Source organism: Pinus tabuliformis, chromosome 6 (genome assembly GCF_031772625.1).
Source record: "Pinus tabuliformis cultivar Carrire ecotype Pingquan chromosome 6, CPIR1, whole genome shotgun sequence".
NCBI classification, from domain to species: Eukaryota; Viridiplantae; Streptophyta; class Pinopsida; order Pinales; family Pinaceae; genus Pinus; species Pinus tabuliformis.
In genome coordinates, this window is record NC_142292.1 from 174122521 (window position 1) to 174142433 (window position 19913).

General features: G+C 34.6%; 3 protein-coding genes and 2 pseudogenes across 3 annotated transcripts; all 5 read left to right on the plus strand.

The window, feature by feature from the left end:
• The first annotated feature begins 9801 nt into the window (after positions 1–9801).
• LOC149257991 (protein COBRA-like) lies at positions 9802–11451 on the plus strand. Its single transcript, XM_089395268.1, has 4 exons — positions 9802–9928; positions 10160–10239; positions 10629–11088; positions 11195–11451. Exons 1-4 carry the CDS (start codon positions 9802–9804, stop codon positions 11449–11451), a joined length of 924 nt encoding a protein of 307 aa, XP_089251394.1.
• A 68-nt stretch (positions 11452–11519) lies between these two features.
• Positions 11520–14121, plus strand: LOC149257992 (protein MOTHER of FT and TFL1 pseudogene; annotated as a pseudogene).
• Positions 14122–15890: 1769 nt separating this feature from the next.
• Positions 15891–16397, plus strand: LOC149257993 (dynamin-2A-like). The gene is made up of 3 exons (XM_089370518.1): positions 15891–16000; positions 16099–16166; positions 16320–16397. The coding sequence occupies exons 1-3, from the start codon at positions 15893–15895 to the stop codon at positions 16357–16359; spliced, it is 216 nt and encodes a 71-aa protein (XP_089226644.1). The 5' UTR covers positions 15891–15892; the 3' UTR covers positions 16360–16397.
• Positions 16398–16524: 127 nt separating this feature from the next.
• On the plus strand, positions 16525–17655 carry LOC149257994 (GTP-binding nuclear protein Ran1B-like). The gene is made up of 5 exons (XM_089395480.1): positions 16525–16529; positions 16933–17022; positions 17132–17311; positions 17401–17478; positions 17586–17655. The coding sequence occupies exons 1-5, from the start codon at positions 16525–16527 to the stop codon at positions 17653–17655; spliced, it is 423 nt and encodes a 140-aa protein (XP_089251606.1).
• An 898-nt stretch (positions 17656–18553) lies between these two features.
• On the plus strand, positions 18554–19585 carry LOC149257995 (protein DMR6-LIKE OXYGENASE 1 pseudogene; annotated as a pseudogene).
• Positions 19586–19913: the final 328 nt, after the last annotated feature.

Sequence of the window (19913 nt, forward strand, 5' to 3'; positions counted from 1 at the left end):
TATGAATTGACTATCCCAACCTTAGACAAATCAAATAATGATTTGTTACTAAATGTATCTATCCTTTTAGCATGGTGTATTTTTATGGAGGTGATTTTCCTCATTTTATTTGTAGATAATATGTGTTTTTTAACCTCTCAACGAATCTTTATCTTTGAAATTAATCATTGGTATCATTAGGTCTTTGTTGCAATTTCTTGTGAATTTCAGATAGATTTTCTAGCAACAATGCATTCAATTCTAATGGTCTTTCTCTCTCTTGGATTATCCTTTCATTATCTATCACGTAGCTTTAGAGTATTTATTTTAGGATCCTCACTATTTCTACAAGATTTAGGAGTGTTTCTACTTTAGGATCCTCACCATTTCTGCAAGATTTAGGGGTTTTTCTACATTCATCCTCTCTTGATATTCCTCACATTTGACATGGTTGGTTTCTTCAAGAGGACATCATACCATATTGGGTTTTTCTTGTGATGTTGGTTCCACTTTTTTCACTCAATTATATTTTATTTTTAGTGTTGTAATGCAAAAAATTCAATAATTAGTTGTAAATTAGCATCACAATTTAAATTAATAATGGAGTATAACCTTTTATATGCAATTGTGTCTTATAACATGATAGTGTTGCACCCTAACCCAACATAGAACATTGTAACAATCCTAGTTCCTTTGGGTGTGTTTTGAGAAATGAGGTCATCCTTTTATGAAAATGCACTCCCCATTGGCTCATTGCTATATAATTCAACTTCTGTGCAATAAATGGCCACATTGTGTCACTTGATATCTACCATTCTAGGAGATGGATACGTGATCATGTGTTTGGCACTAGACTCTAGTTATTTAACATGAAATAGGTCCATATCACACACAACTTGCTTTTTATACCAGCAAGATAAAATCACATATAATATGGAAATTTTCTTTATCAACAATATAGGGAATGGTTCTTGTAAGTCCAATTGAAAATTTTGTAATCTATTGCTCAAAGTCAGTGCGCTGTCTACAAGTTTGGTTCTTCTTGAATCCCCTTTACTAGGAACATTCATATCATCCAAAATAGTATAACCCTCAGCTACTTCTCCAGATTCTACAGGATTTTATGTGAGGAGAATACTTTCAAAATGATCTGTCCCATCAAAAACCGTAGCATGCTTCTCCATGACACACACATGGTCTCCAAGTGGGACATGCAGTGACAAATATTCAGTCTCTGATGTCACATCAATTTCTATAAGCTCAAGATTTTTCACTAGGGTATCATATTCTGGTCCCTCGGCATGTTCAAGCCTCTTCAATGGATTATCCAAGGAAAGTTGTTGATTGCACACATCCTTGTCTTCTAGAAGAGATTCATTTATACTTAAACAAGGGGATATATTGTAACTTTTTCTAAGTTCCTGAACTTTTGGATGGAATACTGGAGTCCAGGCCAAATCAGGTGCTTAAACAAGGAGATATATTATATCCCTCCGTAACCTCAGGGATCCTCAACAGAGTATCAAACTGGGAAGGTTCCTACTTTCTCACCACAATCTGTATATTTTCTCCAACTTTGAAATTTTGGGTCTCTCCAGCTTCCTGGCCATTGTTTCCCTCAATTTTGGCAGTGTCAATGAATCACTCATGTTTTTCATTGTTGTCCATATCAAACAATTGTTCTCTAATTGGACTTGCATCAGTTATGCCATCAACAATAAAAATGCTTTCCTGGCATGCTCCATATTCAACTTTATTCTTTTCCACAACTATATTATATCCCTATGTAACCTCAGGGGTCTTCAAAGGATTATCCAATTGGTAAAGTTCCTACTTGTCATATATTTCAACATTTATTTATGTAATGATCCTAACTAGTGTCCACAAATGTTTCTTCGCAAATTTCTATTACATTATTCTATACAAAATGGCAGACCAGGTATTTATGTTGCTTTTGGTATGTGTATTATTTATGTTGTTGATTTAGTTAGAGGTTGGATTTGTTTTTAGAAATAACTTTAAAATGATACTTCAAAAGTTTGTTTGTGACTAGTTAAATGCTTGTTGGAACACTCTGATAAGCTTGCCTCAAAGTGTTGGACAGATCTTCAATGCTCACTCAACACATTGGTAGAGTTTTGTTCAGGGTTTTGAACCTAGTTCTCAATTTTTTTCATATCTAATTCCTACAGAAGCACTAAACACTACCTTGAAACAACAAAAAAAACAAAAGTACAAACAATCAAGTGATCAAAGAGCCAAAAAATACATTGAAAAACTACATATTCATAGATTCACTCCCTAGGTTTATTCATTGGTCATGTTCTCTTGAAAAATAAGTAATACCCAAGTTAAAAATTGCATTGTTATTGTTTAAAAAACTTGGTGCATTCAGGGAAATAGCACATCATCATCTGAATATTCAGATGAACGAGAAACAAGACCTACTCCAGTTACAGATGAATACTTCAATGAAATGATATATTTCAGTTGCAAAATGTGCCAAAATAGGAAACTAAAGAAGCGAAGGCTTGTTGGTATCCATAGATTGGAACATGGAGTTTATATAGAAGAGATACATTATAATTAACAAATTGTTATTCTTATAATAAATAAATATGCACATTATTTAATACATTATTATTGATCATTTCATTTGATTTTTTTATTTATGAAAAGCTGCTTCCAGTTCCCAATATTCGTGAAGAACCAATGGATGATATTGATAATAGCAACTCTCAAGATGAAGGACAAGACACATTTATTGAAGAAGCCACTTTGCAGATAAATGAGGCTGGTGTCAATGAATTTATCCAAGATTTCTACACATCTTTTGAAGAAGTTGTTGATTCACCCCTAGCTCATTTGGCTAGGACACCTCTTTATGCAAATGTTGAATCTTCTATATTGGCGACACTTATGTTGTTGTTGAACTTGAAGGTTACACATGGACCGAAAAACACATGCTTTACTGATATATTAAGGTTGGATTGATATTCCTACAAATTAATTCTCTAGATGTCTTAAAAGTTTTGAATATTGTGTATACTTATAAAAATCATTTGTTGCACTATGCAGACTTTTGGCAAACAAAATACTTCCAAAGGACAATAAGTTGCCTCATTCTCATAGAGAAGTATCTTCAATAATGAAAGACATTGGAATGAAGTACAAGACATATGACCATATATTGTAGTATGGAAATAATGCAAATTTACAACAATGCCCAAAGTGTCACACAAATAGGTATCGTCAAGATCAATTATCCAAGAAGGTTCCTTATAAAGTATTACGACACATTCCACTAAAGCCAAGGTTTGAGAGAATGTTCAAATGCAAGGAGTTGGCAAAATATATGGATCATCATGCACAAGGGAGGAGCCAAGATGGTGTCATGTGTATGGTTGCGGATAGTAAATATTGGAAAGATATTGAGGTAAAATGGCCACATTTCATAAATGAGCCAAGGAATGCAAGAATTTCTCTAGCAATGGATGGCGTAAATCCTTTTGGAGATCTTAGAACAACATATTCTGTTTGGCCAGTGTTAATTATAAACAACAATCTCCCCCTTGGATGGCAATGAAAAAGGAACATGCAATGTTAATTCTTATCATACCAGGTACTAGAACATGTGAATGCAATGTTTTCTTGAAGATTATATAAAAATATTTCAATTCAGTTAATCCTAATAAATAACTCTTTGTTCACTTAGGGAAATATCAGGTAAAGGATATGGATGTATACATGGAGCCCCTCATTGATGAGCTTCGTGAATTATGGGATGGTGTAAATATGTTTGATGTATCAAGACCTATCAATGATCGAAACTTCCTATTTCATGTGATTCTTATCTGGACAATTCATGATGCCCAAGGGCTCTCTATTTGTTGTGGTAATATAATATAAATTACATTTATAATTATTATGTTCATTTTAGCATTTACTAAATATGGGTTCCAATCTTATTTTAGGACTACAAACAAAGGGGAAACATGGCAGTCCATCATGTGGGCCAAAATTGTTGCATAGGCAGTCAAGGGATCTCAATAAAACTTTCTATGATGAGTATCGACAATTCTTACCACAAAATCATCGCTATCGAGTGCGTGATAAACATATGTTCAATGGAAAGGAAGTGGAAATGAGGAAGCCAATAAAGATGAACCCTGCTAGGTGGAAAGCGATGTATTACAAAAAAGAAGGGACAGGCTTTCCCCTAGGAATGAAAATACTCTCTATTTTCTACAAATTAGAATATTATGAGAGCTTGCCAATAGCCCAACTATTTGATACTATGCACATCGGGAAAAATGTGGCAGAGTGCTTGTGGAAACATCTAAATGGAAATAACATTGAAGCACAAATAAAGTTAAGAAAGGACCTTCGAGTTTCCAATATCATGCCGAACATGTGGTTGCACGAAGACAACTCATATGTTCATGCTCCATGGACATTTACATCAAATGAGAATCAAAACATCATTTCTACTATGAAAAGCATAAGATTTCCTTCTGGCTTTGGTGCGACATTAAAAAACTTATTCACAAGAGATGGATCAGAGTTCTCAGGCCTAAAAACACATGATTGACACAATTGGATAAAGGTAACGTTGTCACATGTTATATTTGTTGGAAACTTAATTATAAAATTGTATATCCTAGTGATAATATCAGTTCATGCATATTTGAACATGGTTATTTGTTAATAGACATGCTAGTATAGTGATGAAATTAGTTCATGCATATTTGAACATGGTTATTTGTTAATGGTCATGCAGTATGTGTTGCGTGCAGCAATACCAAGTACTTTTGACCACAATGTCACTTTGACTATTTACAAATTATATAAATATCTGAGGTATTTTTCAATCCATCATGCATACTCTTCCATTACTCTTATCATTTGAAGTGCAACATTGGTTATGCCTTTATATGAGTTTCTACTTTTAGTTTACAAGAAATAACAAGTCTTTATTGTAATACTTGTAGGTGGGTCTCATCTAAAGAGATACATCAGGATGACTTGAAGTATTGGAAGAGGAATGTTTCACTTTTGATGTGTGATATTCAAATGTGCTTCCCTCCAAACTTCTTTAATTCTAAAGAGCACTACCTTGCACACCTAGTAGAAGAGATTGAACAGTGTGGTCCTATTCATATTCGAACAATGTGGCTCGTGGAGAGATATATGAAGGTCTTGAAACAATTTGTGAGGCAAAAGGCTCAACCAGAAGGGTCCATAGTTGAGGGGTACATGGTTTTCCAGGCCATGGTTCATTTGAGTGAGTACTTACCTCAATTGCATCTTGAAGCTTTGCGATTATGGAATTATAACCAATCTCAATCATTTGAAGGAGAAAAATTAGAAGGAGAAGGGACTTCAGAGAGGATAAAAGGTATAAAGAAATGTTAGGAGTTATTTGCATCTTAAGTTTTATATTACATGGCTTTAAATAATTATTAATTCATTGAACGGAAAAAAAAATTCATTGTAGATGCGAAGGAGTGGGAGGCATTACATTTGTATGTTGCATACAATTCTGACTTTATGTTGGAATGGATGGAGAAGTACGTTGAAAAAAAAAATTAGAAGATGAAAATGCATGGGCCAATATATATAATAGACATGGTCAAAACACTACTCGAGGATTGCCTGCAAGCCATAAAAGAAAGTGGCCAGAGAGATGCTCGTGGAATTGGCTAAAGGCCAATATTGAACACGAGGCAACAAAAGGGAATAATAGAGTAACACAACAACAATTGAATTTCATTAAAGGATCCATAAATGGGGAGATGATATATATTAATATATTGCATATATTTAATCAATTTTTTGTTAGATTTCATATCCTTGAATCTAATTAGTTTATATTTATATGAATTTAGGTAAGATAATACAAAGGAATGTGGAATTTTGGTCATAATTTTCGCATCAGAAAAGTTGATGAAAAGAGAAAAACTTATGATTGTGGAGTTTCAGCATCATTTGAGGTGGAATGTCGTTCACATGCAAATGATAGACAACCAATCACAAGAACACTTCGCTACTATGGAGTGTTGGAGGACATTATCGAGCTTGATTTTATGTCTTTCAAGAAAGTTATTTTTCGTGTTGAATGGTACAAGCTTATTGAAGTGGGAGAAGAAAAAACTATCTTGCTCCATGATAATGGATTCCACATGATCAATACATCTAGGTTTGAAGCCACTTCTGAACCTTATGTGTTTCCAAGTCAATGTGACCAAAATTTTCTCATTCCAAATTTAGAACAACCTGGTTGGTCATTTGTGATTGATTATGATCCAAGAGGACGAAGAGTAACATTTGTTCAAGATGTAGAGGACCATGATTTAATTGAAGATGCAGAAGTCCCCCCTGAAGACATAGATGGCCAAGATGGAGATGATGAAGAATTTATTGTCAATGATGCATATCACCAAGATGAAGACCAAGACGAGTTTATTGAAGTTTCTGAAGGACATGAGCAACCACATGGGCATCAAATCCATGAAGATGATGAATTCATTGATTTTAATTTACCTGTAGTTGAAGGTGATGAAGACTATGAAAATGATGGTATTAATTTATTTGTGGATTTAGGGTCTATTAGTGATGGGGTATATATGCCATCAGATGAGGAGATTTCATCCGAGAATGACATTTTATGATCACTATGTATACTTTAAGATAGTTTTAAGGATTCACTACAATATAATTTTTCTTTACAAGTTAGACATATGAGTTTTTAATTGTAATGAACATTAAGTAATTTGAATGTTTAATGTTTTACTTGTGAGGATGACATTTTTCGATCACTATGTTTACTTTAAGATGGTTATAAGGATTCACTGCAATATAATTTTTCTTTACAAGTTAAGTATTGAGTTTTTAATTGTAATGAACATCAAGTAATTTGAATGTTTAAGGTTTTACTGATTCTATTTTCTTATCGATTTTTTTATCAAGGTTTTCTTATTTTTATGTTATTATGTGTTTTCTTAAGAATGTACCCATGGGTGTTACCAATGCTACTATGGGGGATTCAATGATATTCATTACTTTTATGGAAATGTTAACAAATGCACGAGTGCAAGACGTTGCTATGATGATGCATGAGGTAAGCTTGAATATTGTCTTTTATATGTTCAATTATCTTATATTCCTTATTATATTATGATAATTTATGTTTCTGGAATGCAGGCAATCACTAAAGTCATTCCAACCCCTATAACACCTTATAATACATCTAAGATAATGATAGTGGTAAAACTTGATCAATATTTTTGTGCATTTAATTAACTTATTTCAATATATATATTTATTAATATTTGTGTTTTTACTAAGCGTGCATTTTGTTGGCATGCAGGATTCATTTATGCCCCTCAATACAACCAATGTTGGCATGCAGGGATCATTAATGCCCCCATATACATCTAATGTTATGCAAAATGTAAGATTCAACCATTTATTTGTGTGAGTTTGATTATGTTATTTGTTGAGAAATCTAGGGCATATATTTAATAAAGTTTTTGCACAACGACTCCATGATTTATGAGGTGTTACGAAGAGCTACATCATGCCTTCAAATGGATCACCCCATCCATTTTTTCTTCTTGTACATACAATACTATTTTAACAAGTAACCCAAGCAATATATTATTCCAAAACATGATGTCAAGTTACTTTTCTAAGGTTTTTATGTAATCAAGAGGCCTTTTTAGGGTTTCTTAAATTCAAACCTTAGATCATACTCTTTTCCCTTTATGTCATTCTAGAGTTTATCCCATGCCCTAGAAATCAAATCATAGGGAACAAATAATTAAGATTAAAGTTTCTAAATACTAGGGTATTTCTTAAAATATAAACCCATAAATTCAACCCTACTACATCTTATGATGGACCCTTTAAAAGAAAATTATTATACATACCTCATGGACACCTATCTGTACTGATTAGTATTTAGTAAACAACACTACATGGTAAACAACAGAGGCCCCTTCATAAAAACCACTTACAACCAGTACTCCCCTCCGCTAACAGCTTGTGGTTTCAACATACAGCTGTTACAACTCAAGGAGGACAGGAAGCTATAAATCCATGTGGTCAACCAGAAATAGCCCAGCTTATTCATCGTGATCCTGAAAGGTGTGCAAGTGTTTAGCTAATCCGACATCAAGATGTTGACAACCGTAAGGTTGGAGGGCCATTGTTGCTCAAATTCATCAATGTAGATATGTTGATGAGGGTATGACCAGAGCTTACTTATATTGAAGCATGTGAAGGGATTCAAGGGAGAAATGGTGACCAAATCTTCCATAATGTTGGGTCTTGAAGAATCTGATAAAGAGATAAAGAAAACAATGAATGACACATGTGCTATGGGTGTTGATATCCTTACAATGGAACAGTATTTGCAGCCCATGGCTTTCAAAGAACGAAATTTGATTAGTATTGTTGATACAAACTCTGGAAAAACAATGGCATATCCTTTACCTGCTATTGTTCATGTTAATATGCAACCTTATCTAGCTTCAAATTCTGAACCCTGAATGCGAGCATTCTTGCATTCATAGTCGCTGCATTATTATTTGCAGAAGCTTACGCACACCTTTCATGAAGAAAAGATTATGGTGCTATTACTATTGAGGAAGCTAACTCCACGACAATGTCCTGATTGTTTTGATTGACATTGCTGATTCTTTGGGTGATAGTCAACAATTTGGATGAATTTCCTGGCGATAGATTAGAATCTGGATAAATATGATGCCAAAAAGAAACTGCTTTGAGCACATTGTAGCTAAACTCCAATTCATGTGTAAATCACACCATTTCTGGATTGAGGATTGTGAAAGCAGGTTTACTATGGAATAGTTTCTGGTGTTGAATCATTAGGTCTCAAAAGATATAGGCCTATAATATTGGTTAAGAGGTGCCTCAATTTCCACTGTTCTGGACCTGTAGCACTCAAAGGAAGGCATAAATCATGCGAAGAATATTGTGGCCAATAACACTGGACGGGTGAGGAAAATCGCACAAGTATAAACTTGTAATGTCAATAGAGAAGGGGTTAAAATATGTTGAGTGCCCCAATCCAGATCCACCACATCTATTCAGCTACCATAGCTTTATCACACAGATCTTGTATATACAGCATGAAAGGGTATTCAGATTTATTTACGAAAAATAGAAATCAATCTTAGATGCCTTATAAAGTATTGATTTGGCCATAGATTCAATGTGTGCAAGGTCAAGTTGCAGATTGGGTATGGGCATCTTTTAGAGCCCAATTTTGATACAGAGACAACAACTCTGAGCAAAAATAAGGAAAATTCTTTTTTGATTTCAAGTGTGACTGCTTTTTCCAAATATCGGTTGAGTTTTTACTGCATTTTCCCATTCTTTTATGTCACTCTTGAAGATATTTTTACTGCTTTTTCCAATTCTTTTATGTCACTCTTGGCCTCGGAGTTAATCGTTTCTTTGGATATTTTTACTGCTTTTTCCCATTATTTTATGTCACTCTTGGCCTCAGAGTTAATAGTTTCTTTGGTCTGCCAGTTGTTCTTCTTCTTCTTCTTCCCTGGCTTTTGGCAAGCACTGTTCTTTTCCACTTTCACTACTCTATTTGAAGAATGAAGAAACCAACCATTACAGGCCTGTAGGTTTATACACTTCAGTTATTGGTTCTTCATCATAAACTAATGTTTTCTCCATTCCCATTCCCATTGCATTTGTGGAGCTACAGCTGCTCAGAAGGGTTGTTGAACTCCTCCTCTGGGTTTTCTGCCTGATTCATTAATTGATAATATCAAAGGCATCATGGAGAGAAGAGAGTTAAAGTCTTCAGAGGGAAGAAGTTGCATGCAGAATTTCCATATGTTGATCAGGAATGCAGCTGGGTTTTTCTTGGCATTAACTATCTTGGCTATTGCATTTTCACCTGCAGGTGATGTTTCAATTCAGGGGTTAAATTTTGCTAATTTCCATTTTACATGTTTAAATTTTGCAGTTTCTTTTCTATAACATGCCAAGATTTATAATATAAACTTATTTTTACCATAAAATTTGGAAAAATTTTAAGTTTTAAGATCAATTTCCATTCTTAAACTTTTCCATCCTTATCAAGGATATGAATACAATATTAACTTAAAATTTATCTACATTGTGTTCTTTACAGGTGCTTATGATCCACTGGATCCAAATAGTAATATAACGATCAAATGGGATATTGTGTCTTGGACTGCAGATGGATATGTTGCAAGTAATGCCCTTTCATCAAATAGGTCTTGAATTATAATTCGCCCTCCTCATTTTCCTGAAATAGATGTTGAGCTTTTCTAAATTTCATTCCTAGTAGCCTACAATTTAAATTCTCAAAGCTTGACATCATGACAAATTTGGAAAACCTTCAAGTCAGGTAGAGTTTATTTTGATATTGATGAAAATTTCTGATAAATTGTGTTGTATTGATTGGTATGTTCGATATTTTGAGTAAATACTTCACTCATTTTTAATTAGCTTTATGTCCCTGAAATTAAGTAAGTATTCACTAGAAACATTGGTACAATTTACTAAACATTCCTTGAAAATCTTCATGCTAGAACTTATTTTACTCTTTGCTGATTCTAATGAGCTTCCCTCTGTAGGTGGTCATGACCATGCACAATTTTCAACAGTACCGCCATATACCAAGCCCCACAAGATGGACTTTGGGTTGGCATTGGGCCAAAAAGGAGGTCATCTGGGCTATGGTTGGTTGCCAGACAACAGAGCAAGGAGATTGCTCCAAATGGAAAGCAGGTGTTCCACACTGTTGCAAGAAGGACCCCACCATTGTTGATCTCTTACCAGGTGTGCCTTACAATCAACAATTTACTAATTGCTGCAAAGGTGGAGCATTGGCATCTTGGGCTCAGGATCCTCCAAATTCCATCACATCCTTCCAAGTTAGTGTGGGAAATTTAGGGACCACTAACAAAACTGTCAAATTGCCAAAGAATTTCACTTTGAAGGCTCCAGGACCAGGTTATACTTGTGGCCCTGCTAAGATTGTTAAACCCAGCCTGTTCTTTAGTCCAGATCGCCACAGAACCACTCAAGTTCTGAGTAATAAACTATTATAATCCCTCATAATTTATATATTTGTGAATGTTATGTGTTTCACTCTGAGCTGGCTAAGTCTTATATTTGAATTTCCCTTGTCCTTGTGCAGTGACATGGAATGTAACATGCACATATTCTAAGTTCCTGGCTCAGAAAAGTTCAACATGCTGTGTCTCCTTATCATCGTTCTATAATGATACTATAACACCATGCCCTGCTTGCACCTGCGCTTGCCAGAACAACATAACTCAACCTGCTTGTATTGAGTATGATTCTTATTCCCTTGCAAATTCATTCAATTTATTTACATGCCATAAGACACCTCCACTACATTCGCCACTTAACTTGAATCGACTTCGACTGTGAATTTGAAGGAGGTGAGAAAGGAGAAGGAAGGAAATCAGGAAGCAAAATTGGGATTCATCTCTGCTGCAATGGCTCATTCAACAGATCCCCTAGTAGTAGGAAGAGTGATAGGTGATGTTATTGACATGTTCGTGCCTTCAATGGACATGGCCGTCTACTATGGATCCAAGCAGGTCACCAATGGCTGCGAGATCAAGCCCTCTGCTACTGTTGACCGCCCCAATGTGCAAATAGCGGGTCGACACTTCGATGAGAGTCTCTATACTCTGGTACCCATTTCATCAATAATTTAATTCCAACACCTTTGGTTTCATAGAATGAATATTTACATATAAATTTGTTATGGGTCTTCTATGAATGCATGCATTTACATTTGATCAGGTAATGACAGACCCAGATGCTCCTAGTCCAAGCGAACCCAACATGTGGGAATGGGTTCACTGGTATAATAAATTCCTTCCCTTCTCCTTTCTTCAATTTATACAAACATGCAGGAATGGCTTCACTGGTATAATAAATTCCTACCCTTTTGCTCTCTTCAATTTATACAGACAATACACTAAAAAAATTGAAAGAGAGACACTCTAATGGTAATAATATTTGGTTATTATTACCAGGTCTGATATGCACATCGAGGTTGCAGAGTTCATATCTCCAGTTTTAGTATTCTAATATGCATGTTTGAGCTTCACAGCCTCTGCAATCTTATCAAAGTTTCTAGTGCATATTAGACTAGATAGGTCTGATTTTATTTGGTAGTGCTCACATTCAATTATAACTTGATGGTGTCTAAACAATGGCACCAGTTTAGATCGTGTTGTGCCATTGTCCATATTCAATGAACTCACTACCTTTGTCCATATTCAACGTACTCAGTGCTACCACAAAATGGCACATACATAGAAGCTGAGTCATTCCCATCCTCACATAGAGTTGCCAGCACTTCCTCTTCCTCCTTTTGCATTTGTACTATCACCACTTCATTGCATATTTGCCACACCATACTATTTAGTATTTTTATATGGGCCAATACACTGTCCTAGTCATCCCAGCTATATAATGCACAGTTGTACCGTTGTAACACTAACATAGGCACCAGAAGCTATGCTACTAGAAAGGATTAAAAGTAAAGTAGGATGCTAAGACCTTAATGTCTTTGCATGTCAAACACTATGTAATAAATATTCAGGTTTGCACATGGAGTTCATAGGTTCAAGGGTAAAACATTGAGATCTGTGGCCAGCCCTAATAGATTCAAGGTTGTTTGCTTCTGGACTGTAACACTATCTAAGAAACATTTTGTTTGCTCATTGAGTCTGTCGATCCAAAGTTAAAATCAATATTATCTAATAAAGAGTTTCTTTTCAGCAAGAGCTAATAGATTCAAGGTTAAAACATTCAGGTCTGCAACTAGAGTTAATAACTTAATAGATCCATATTCAAGGTTAAGACATCTTTTTTTTTTGGCCTGGGAAACACTATCTAATAAATATTCAGTTCAAAATAATAGTCTTTGGACAATCAAGTATTATTTAATAAATATTTTGAGTATTTTCAAAAACCTAGCGATCATATATTCACTTTTAAAACATTAAAATAACATTTTTTGTCTTGTCAAAATACCATATAATTGGTACTAGAGAATAATAGATTCAAATTTTTGAATATGAGGTTTGCACACAATTATTATTTTATTCTGGTTAACCAAAATAGATCTGGTGAAAATGGATCTATTATTTATGGTAGTTCTTTAAATTTGGTATCTCAGTGAACTTTGCACCCAGCTTAAAAATAGATTGATAAAGATGGATATAATGCTGGTTGGTTTTGGTAATGGGAGTTTATTCATAGTTTTTCTTATAATTTGGTATCTCTTTGAGGTTTGCAGCTGGTTGATGGATAGATCGTAGTTCAATTGGATCTACTCTAATTTTCATTTGGATTTAATACATCATGGATGGCTTTAATACATCATGGATTTTTGTGGACTTTAATGGTTAAGAAAATTCTATCATAGTGTATTAGGTTAAGATGGTTTATTTACTTATTTATCCTGTCCTTTGTTAAGTTGATATATTCTTTGAGATTAAGATGCTTTTTTAATAGGTTTGATGAAGATTAATGTATTCTAGTTTACTAGGTTAATATTTTTTGTTTTAGTAATTTTTTTGTTCTCATCATCTTAAAGATAACATGAAGTTAAGATGAATCATTTTAGGTCTAAACTTTTTTGGTTTTAGGTTTAGTTAAGATTAGTCTCTTCTAGCTTGTGAGATTAATTTGTTTTGTTTTACTTTTTTACTTTTTTTAATTGTTTTACTTTTTTAGTTGTTTTTACCTAAGGTGATAAACTCTTGAACCAAGATTTTTTTGTCAGTTATTTTAAATACTGAATTTTAAGCATTGAGGTGTGATATTTTCGAGGTTTAGATAGATTTATACTATCTTTAGGTTAGATTAAATGGAACTGATATTCTTACGGAATAGATAGATTTTTACATTCTTATGTTAGATTAAATGGAACTATGTTGGATTCTACTAGGTTATTTACAGTTGTTTTAAGATAATGGTCAATAAGTTGAATAAATAATAATTTTTGTTTTTGTATTGGTGATCCCACTTAGGATAGTGACTGATATTCCTGGAGCCACAGATGTAGCTCAAAGCTAGCTAGCCTTTTCACTTGGTGGACTGTGTGGATTACATAGTACTTGGCCTTCATTCCTTCTATTTTTAACAGTTCAAAATGTTGTTTAATTTCATATTTTATCTCAGTGGTTGAGTTTACAAGTTTTTGCAGGGCATGAAATAGATATGTTGTGATTTGTGACATGATGTACTTTCTATCCCATTAACTATTTTGGTCATATTTTTTTCGCATGCTTTGTAATACTAAGTACTTTTCCTGTCTATCAGCAGAAATCATGAAGTTCGATGCGTGCAAAGGAGTATGCTTCTGGATACCCTTGCAAAAGAATTAGCTCCAGGAAAGATCAGATTCAATGCTAAAGTTGTTTCCATTCAACAGTATACAGATTCTTATTTAACTATAGTAAAACTAGGAGATGGAACACTTATCAAAGCTAAGGTAGCATCTTAAATCCAAACTTCTGACTCCCATTTGAAGTAGTAAAACTTGGGCGTAATTCTAACAAATTACCTGGCAGTTACTCTACAATAAGCCTTCTGAAGCTGAAGCAGAATAATTACACATCCTTGGAATGTAACAATGTAACAAAGTGTTGAGCCCCTCTAGAGACATCCTTCTATAGACTTTGATTCTCAAATGATATTTGAGGCATCCCTGTTCTCCTATGTTTTTTACCTGTTTTCTATGGAATGGGGATGAGAACAGGAATGCCACAAATATCATTCGATGCATCTCCAGTTTTGTGGGAACAGCTCATTGGATGTCGCTGGGACATCCCCTACATGAAGGGACCATTCTTAGGATATTCCCAGCAAGAAAGGCACTAGTCTGCCATTCCTGAAATTTGGTTCTATGTTGGAGCCATTGGTGAAATTCATTTTCTTGCCAATTCTTGTTGGAAGATAGAGTCATTAACCTTTGTCCCATTACAATGTCAACCTGCAAAGACAATTAAAGCATTGGATAAAGATGCACCCTTTATACTACAACAAACCTTTCATAGGTTGTTTGAGACAAATAAAATGCAAGCTGAGTTGAGTTCACTGTTATATATCCATAAATAGAAGTTCCTCCTCAACTGTACATTGTATATATTATAACCACTGACATAATGATGGCATGATTTGGTGAGAAGCCTTCATTAACTGAATTACATTATGTAATATGGAATTGTCTTGATTTACTATCGAGTACTCACATGTGTGTTTAAGGTTAAAAATTTAGTAAACTGCATTCAAATGCATGTTAGTCACATTATTTTATGCTGGACAATTATATTGCAGATAAGTAGGCATTGTGCTGTTGGAAAATTGTTCAACTTATGAATAATTGCAGGTAACCAAAAAATTTGGTTTCTCTGGTAGAGAACTATTTAACAGACAATGAAAATAGATTGCTAGTCTTTACTTTCAGCTAGGACTAACATCCTTTGAGTTTTCTTCGATCTTCAAGACAAACTATTTCCACTGTTAAAACTTTAATAGATATAAGGTAGAGGGTAGGCAATATTTAGCTGGCCAGAGGCCAAGACTACTTTATGTAACCCAAAGTATAATCGTGAACAACTATAGCTTGTATTGAAACACTTGCATATAGGCAATGAAGCACATAAAGTTCCATCGTAAGTTGCACATGTACATAATCAAAATGTTTGCTATTAAATAATTTAAGAATCAATACACATTTTAGCCTAGGAGACCATGACCATATACAATGATGAGAATAGAAAAATTATTTCCCAACTTAATATTCAACCTCAGTTTGATTTTCTTGTTTATAATCCAGGAAACCATGGTAAGAAGGCCTGTAGATCCAGAGGAGGAGCTCAGAATGATGGCTCAAGAAGTCCGTGGTTATGTGGAAGCTGTTCTGAATAGTCTTGCTGCAAATGTTCCCAAAGTAAGACATCCATGTGGATGAGCACACAATACAACCATACAGAATCTCAGTGTTTATTCAGTCCATGATACTTGAATTGATGATTTGATGATTTGCAGGCTATGGTGCTTTGTCAAGTTGAGAAAGCCAAGGATGAAATGCTGACCCAACTTTATAGCTCAGTCAGGTAAGGTTTAATGACAAAATGTGGTTAAGGTACGTCAATAATTAGTTTGATTATTTTCCCATTTCTGTATTTTGCCAGACTGATTTTGATTTTCACTTGAAATCAGGTCTCTTGGGACTTTATGAAAGTAGTGTTTTTTGTCATCCTCTGTAGGTGTAGTAGACACCTGTTGATTGGAGCACTGTACATTTGAGCTTTTGGGGTGCCTTTTCAACTTTTTGTTTAAAAAGGTCCTACATGGATTTAAACTTGGATCGATCCCAAGAGAACTTTTGACTTATCAATTCTATTTTCCCATGTTGATATGTATGTAGTGTGGGCTCAGTAGCAACACCTTTTAACCTCAATATCAATGACAATGGAGCAACTATGAGCCCTTTTTTGGTTCCTTTTTATCAGCACTCTGTTTTACTTGTTTATGTCTCTTTATTTTGAATTTTAATTTAATTTAATTTTGAATTTATAGACAAACTGTGTTATTGGTTGTTTTGATCAATACTGGTTTTCTTTTCTTGCTTCTGTTGGCATTTTCCTCGTTGAATTGGCGAGGGTTCTGTATTTTTCCACTTATATTTATTTGAATTTGAATTTAGTTTACTTTTGAATTTATAGACAGACTTTGTTATTGGTTGTTTTGATCAATACTGGTTTGATTTTCCTATTTCTGTTGGCATTTTCCTGATTGAATTAGCGAGGGTTCCGTGTTTTTCCACTTCTATTTATTTGTTTCCTTCTTATTTACTGATTGGGATTTTGTTTGTTGCAGTATTCATGGGCAATGTGAAGTTATCATGTTTGATGTTACTGCACGAATGACTTACAAGAATGTCCCAAAGTGGCACAGAGATCTTTGCAGGTATCTCTTTTGCAGAGGGGTTGGATCTCTAAGTATAAATGAAGGTTCCTTAATTGTGTGGTGGCACAATTGCCTGAACCGATTAGCTAAATATCTTTGTGAATTTCAGGGTGTGTGAGAACATTCCTATTGTTCTTTGTGGAAACAAGGTTGATGTGAAGAATAGGCAAGTGAAAGCTAAGGAAGTTACTTTTCATAGAAATAAGAATCTTCAGTACTATGAGATATCTGCAAAAAGTAACTACAACTTTGACAAGCCATTCCTGTACTTGGCACGGAAGCTCTCAGGGTGAGCCTTTAATCTAGTTTCTGATGCTCCCTAACATGAATGTTATATTAAAAAAATTGCATTGATTCTATAATGGGTTATTTTTATAGGGATCCAAACCTTCATTTTGTGGAGTCAACTGCTCTTGCTCCTCCTGAGGTTCAGATAGACCTTGCAACACAGCAGCAGTAAGTAGAATGCTATTTTCTTATTATTTTTTGTTAACTTTTATTGAAATAATTTGTTCCATGTCTAAAATATTGAAACTTTGGCTTACAATCTTTTATGTTGTCAGGTACGAGGCAGAACTTGTAGCAGCTATGGCCCAACCCCTTCCAGATGACGATGATGATGCTTTTGAATAGCTTTGTTAAGATGCTTTTGCATATTTATGGATTGGTGGATTCAATTAGTTTTGTACCATTGGAGTTTGCTCTTGAGTTCCGAAATTTAATTCTGATTTTTATTTGGGGCTTAGAATAGCATTATCGCATCTCTCTATATGTGATTTGGGTACTGTGCAGATGTTTTCATCGGTGGAGTTGGCTAAGCTATCTTAGTTCAACTCCATTACAGAGCTATTTTTATATGCTAAGACAATTTTTTCTGTTATATACTCTTGCACATTTTGCACAAGAACTTTTTGTACTCTTCAAATATTTCAAGAATGATCAAGTGCCTTTCGTTGTGTATTGTTGGGGGAAATGCTAGTTGCGATGATTGTTGCTTGTAATATATTATGGCTTGTTAAAACTTTCTCTGAAAATTCTAGCTATGTCTGAGGATTTATTTTAACTCTGAAATTGGTTTACATAAAGCTTGTACAATGAACAGTTTACCTGCTAGACTATCAGAATAAATGATATTATAAAGTAAGCGCTAATACCTTGTATATGGGCCAAATCCTCCCTTTGCAATATTGTTTTCATCCGGGACACTTTCTGTTGCAACTGTCAATGTTTCCATGGTAAAAACTATTGGTTGACCCTACGTATAGCCTCTGTTTCCATTCGGGGCTCTACAGATTGCAATTTCTGCAATGCGAACTTGCAATTTCTAACTTCGATTAGAAGTCGTGCAACATCCATATGGAAAAAAGATTGTATTCGCAATAACATCAAGAGGAAAGAAAGATGCATGTCCTCTAGAATGGATCTTCACACTGAGACCAATGCTAATGGTGTTGAGAAACTATTGTGCAATGGAATAAACAATGTTGAGGTGTAGAACAAATATATTTTTCCTCCCCAGGAGCAACCCAACATGTCTCAGGTATCTTTCTGCGAGAGCATTCTAGTGGTGGATCTGAAACACCTGGATGGCCCTAGCAGAACCACTGTCATACAACAAATCCAACGTGCATGTCAGGAGGATGGCTTTTTCCAGGTACAACCTTCAATCTCCAATGTCCCAAGTTATGATTTTTTTTGCGGAAGGGATTGGATTCATGAGGCTTTGAATTTTGAATCTCATGATATTGCGATATAAACTGTTTTGAAGATTTGAATTTTGAATTTTAAGATTTGAATTTTGAATCTCATAATATCTCTCAATAAAATTCCAAAATCTCAATTATGAACATTAATTCTCAAAAAAATTTCTGTTCAAATTCAGTATTCATATGGTTGAAGCTGCATGATATGATCAGATAGTGAACCACAGGGTACCAGAGAGGGTGATGAAAAACATGATGGGAATCGCCAAAGAATTCTTCGAAATGCCGATGGAAGATCGTGCATGCCTCTATTTAGAGGATCCAAAGCAACTGGCTTAGCTTGCTACAAGCTTCAATATTCACAAAGATGAAGTCCTTAACTGGAGGGACTATCTGAGACACCGTTGTTTTCCATTACACGAAGTCATTGACTATTGGCCTAAAAAACCTGTAGCCTATAGGTAGCCATTAAACCTTATGTCAACCATTAAAGCAACAATCATAACTTGTTTGGCTTAATATAATATTGAAGCTTTTGTTACAGGGAAATTGCAGTCAAGTACGCTGTGGAGGTGAGGGCACTGTGTTTAAGGCTACTTGTTGTAATTTCTGAAGCTCTAGGAGTCCATTATGATTACTTGAATAATATTTTTGGGGAACACAGACAACGATTACTTGTAAATAACTATCCACCATGCTCAAACCCAGATGTTACCCTTGCTTTAAGAAGCCATTCAGACACAGGTGGCATCATTGTTCTAATGCAAGGCGATGTCAGCGGTTTGCAAGTACTTAGAAAAGGGAAGTGGGTTGTTGTAGAACCCATTGCTAATGCCTTTGTTATCAAACGTAATAAGTGAGTCTTCCTCGGTTAAAATCAAAATAATTCATGGGCTACATAAGAAACCTCACAAGCTTTTGATAAGTGATCAGTTAAAGAATATTTGTGATGAGTCTGTTCAGAGTATTAATTTTCAACAATGATCAAAAATATTTTGAAAAAGAAGTTAAAATAACTGGGCGGGCATAAAAACGTTCCATTACAGACCGTTCAAGCGAAAGAATACTCACTCTATAATACTGTGTAATCCAGTTCTAGATATCATACTCACTCTATAATACTGCGTAATCCAGTTGAGTGATGAAGCTATATTTTTGATAACATGATTGAAGCATAAAACTAACCCA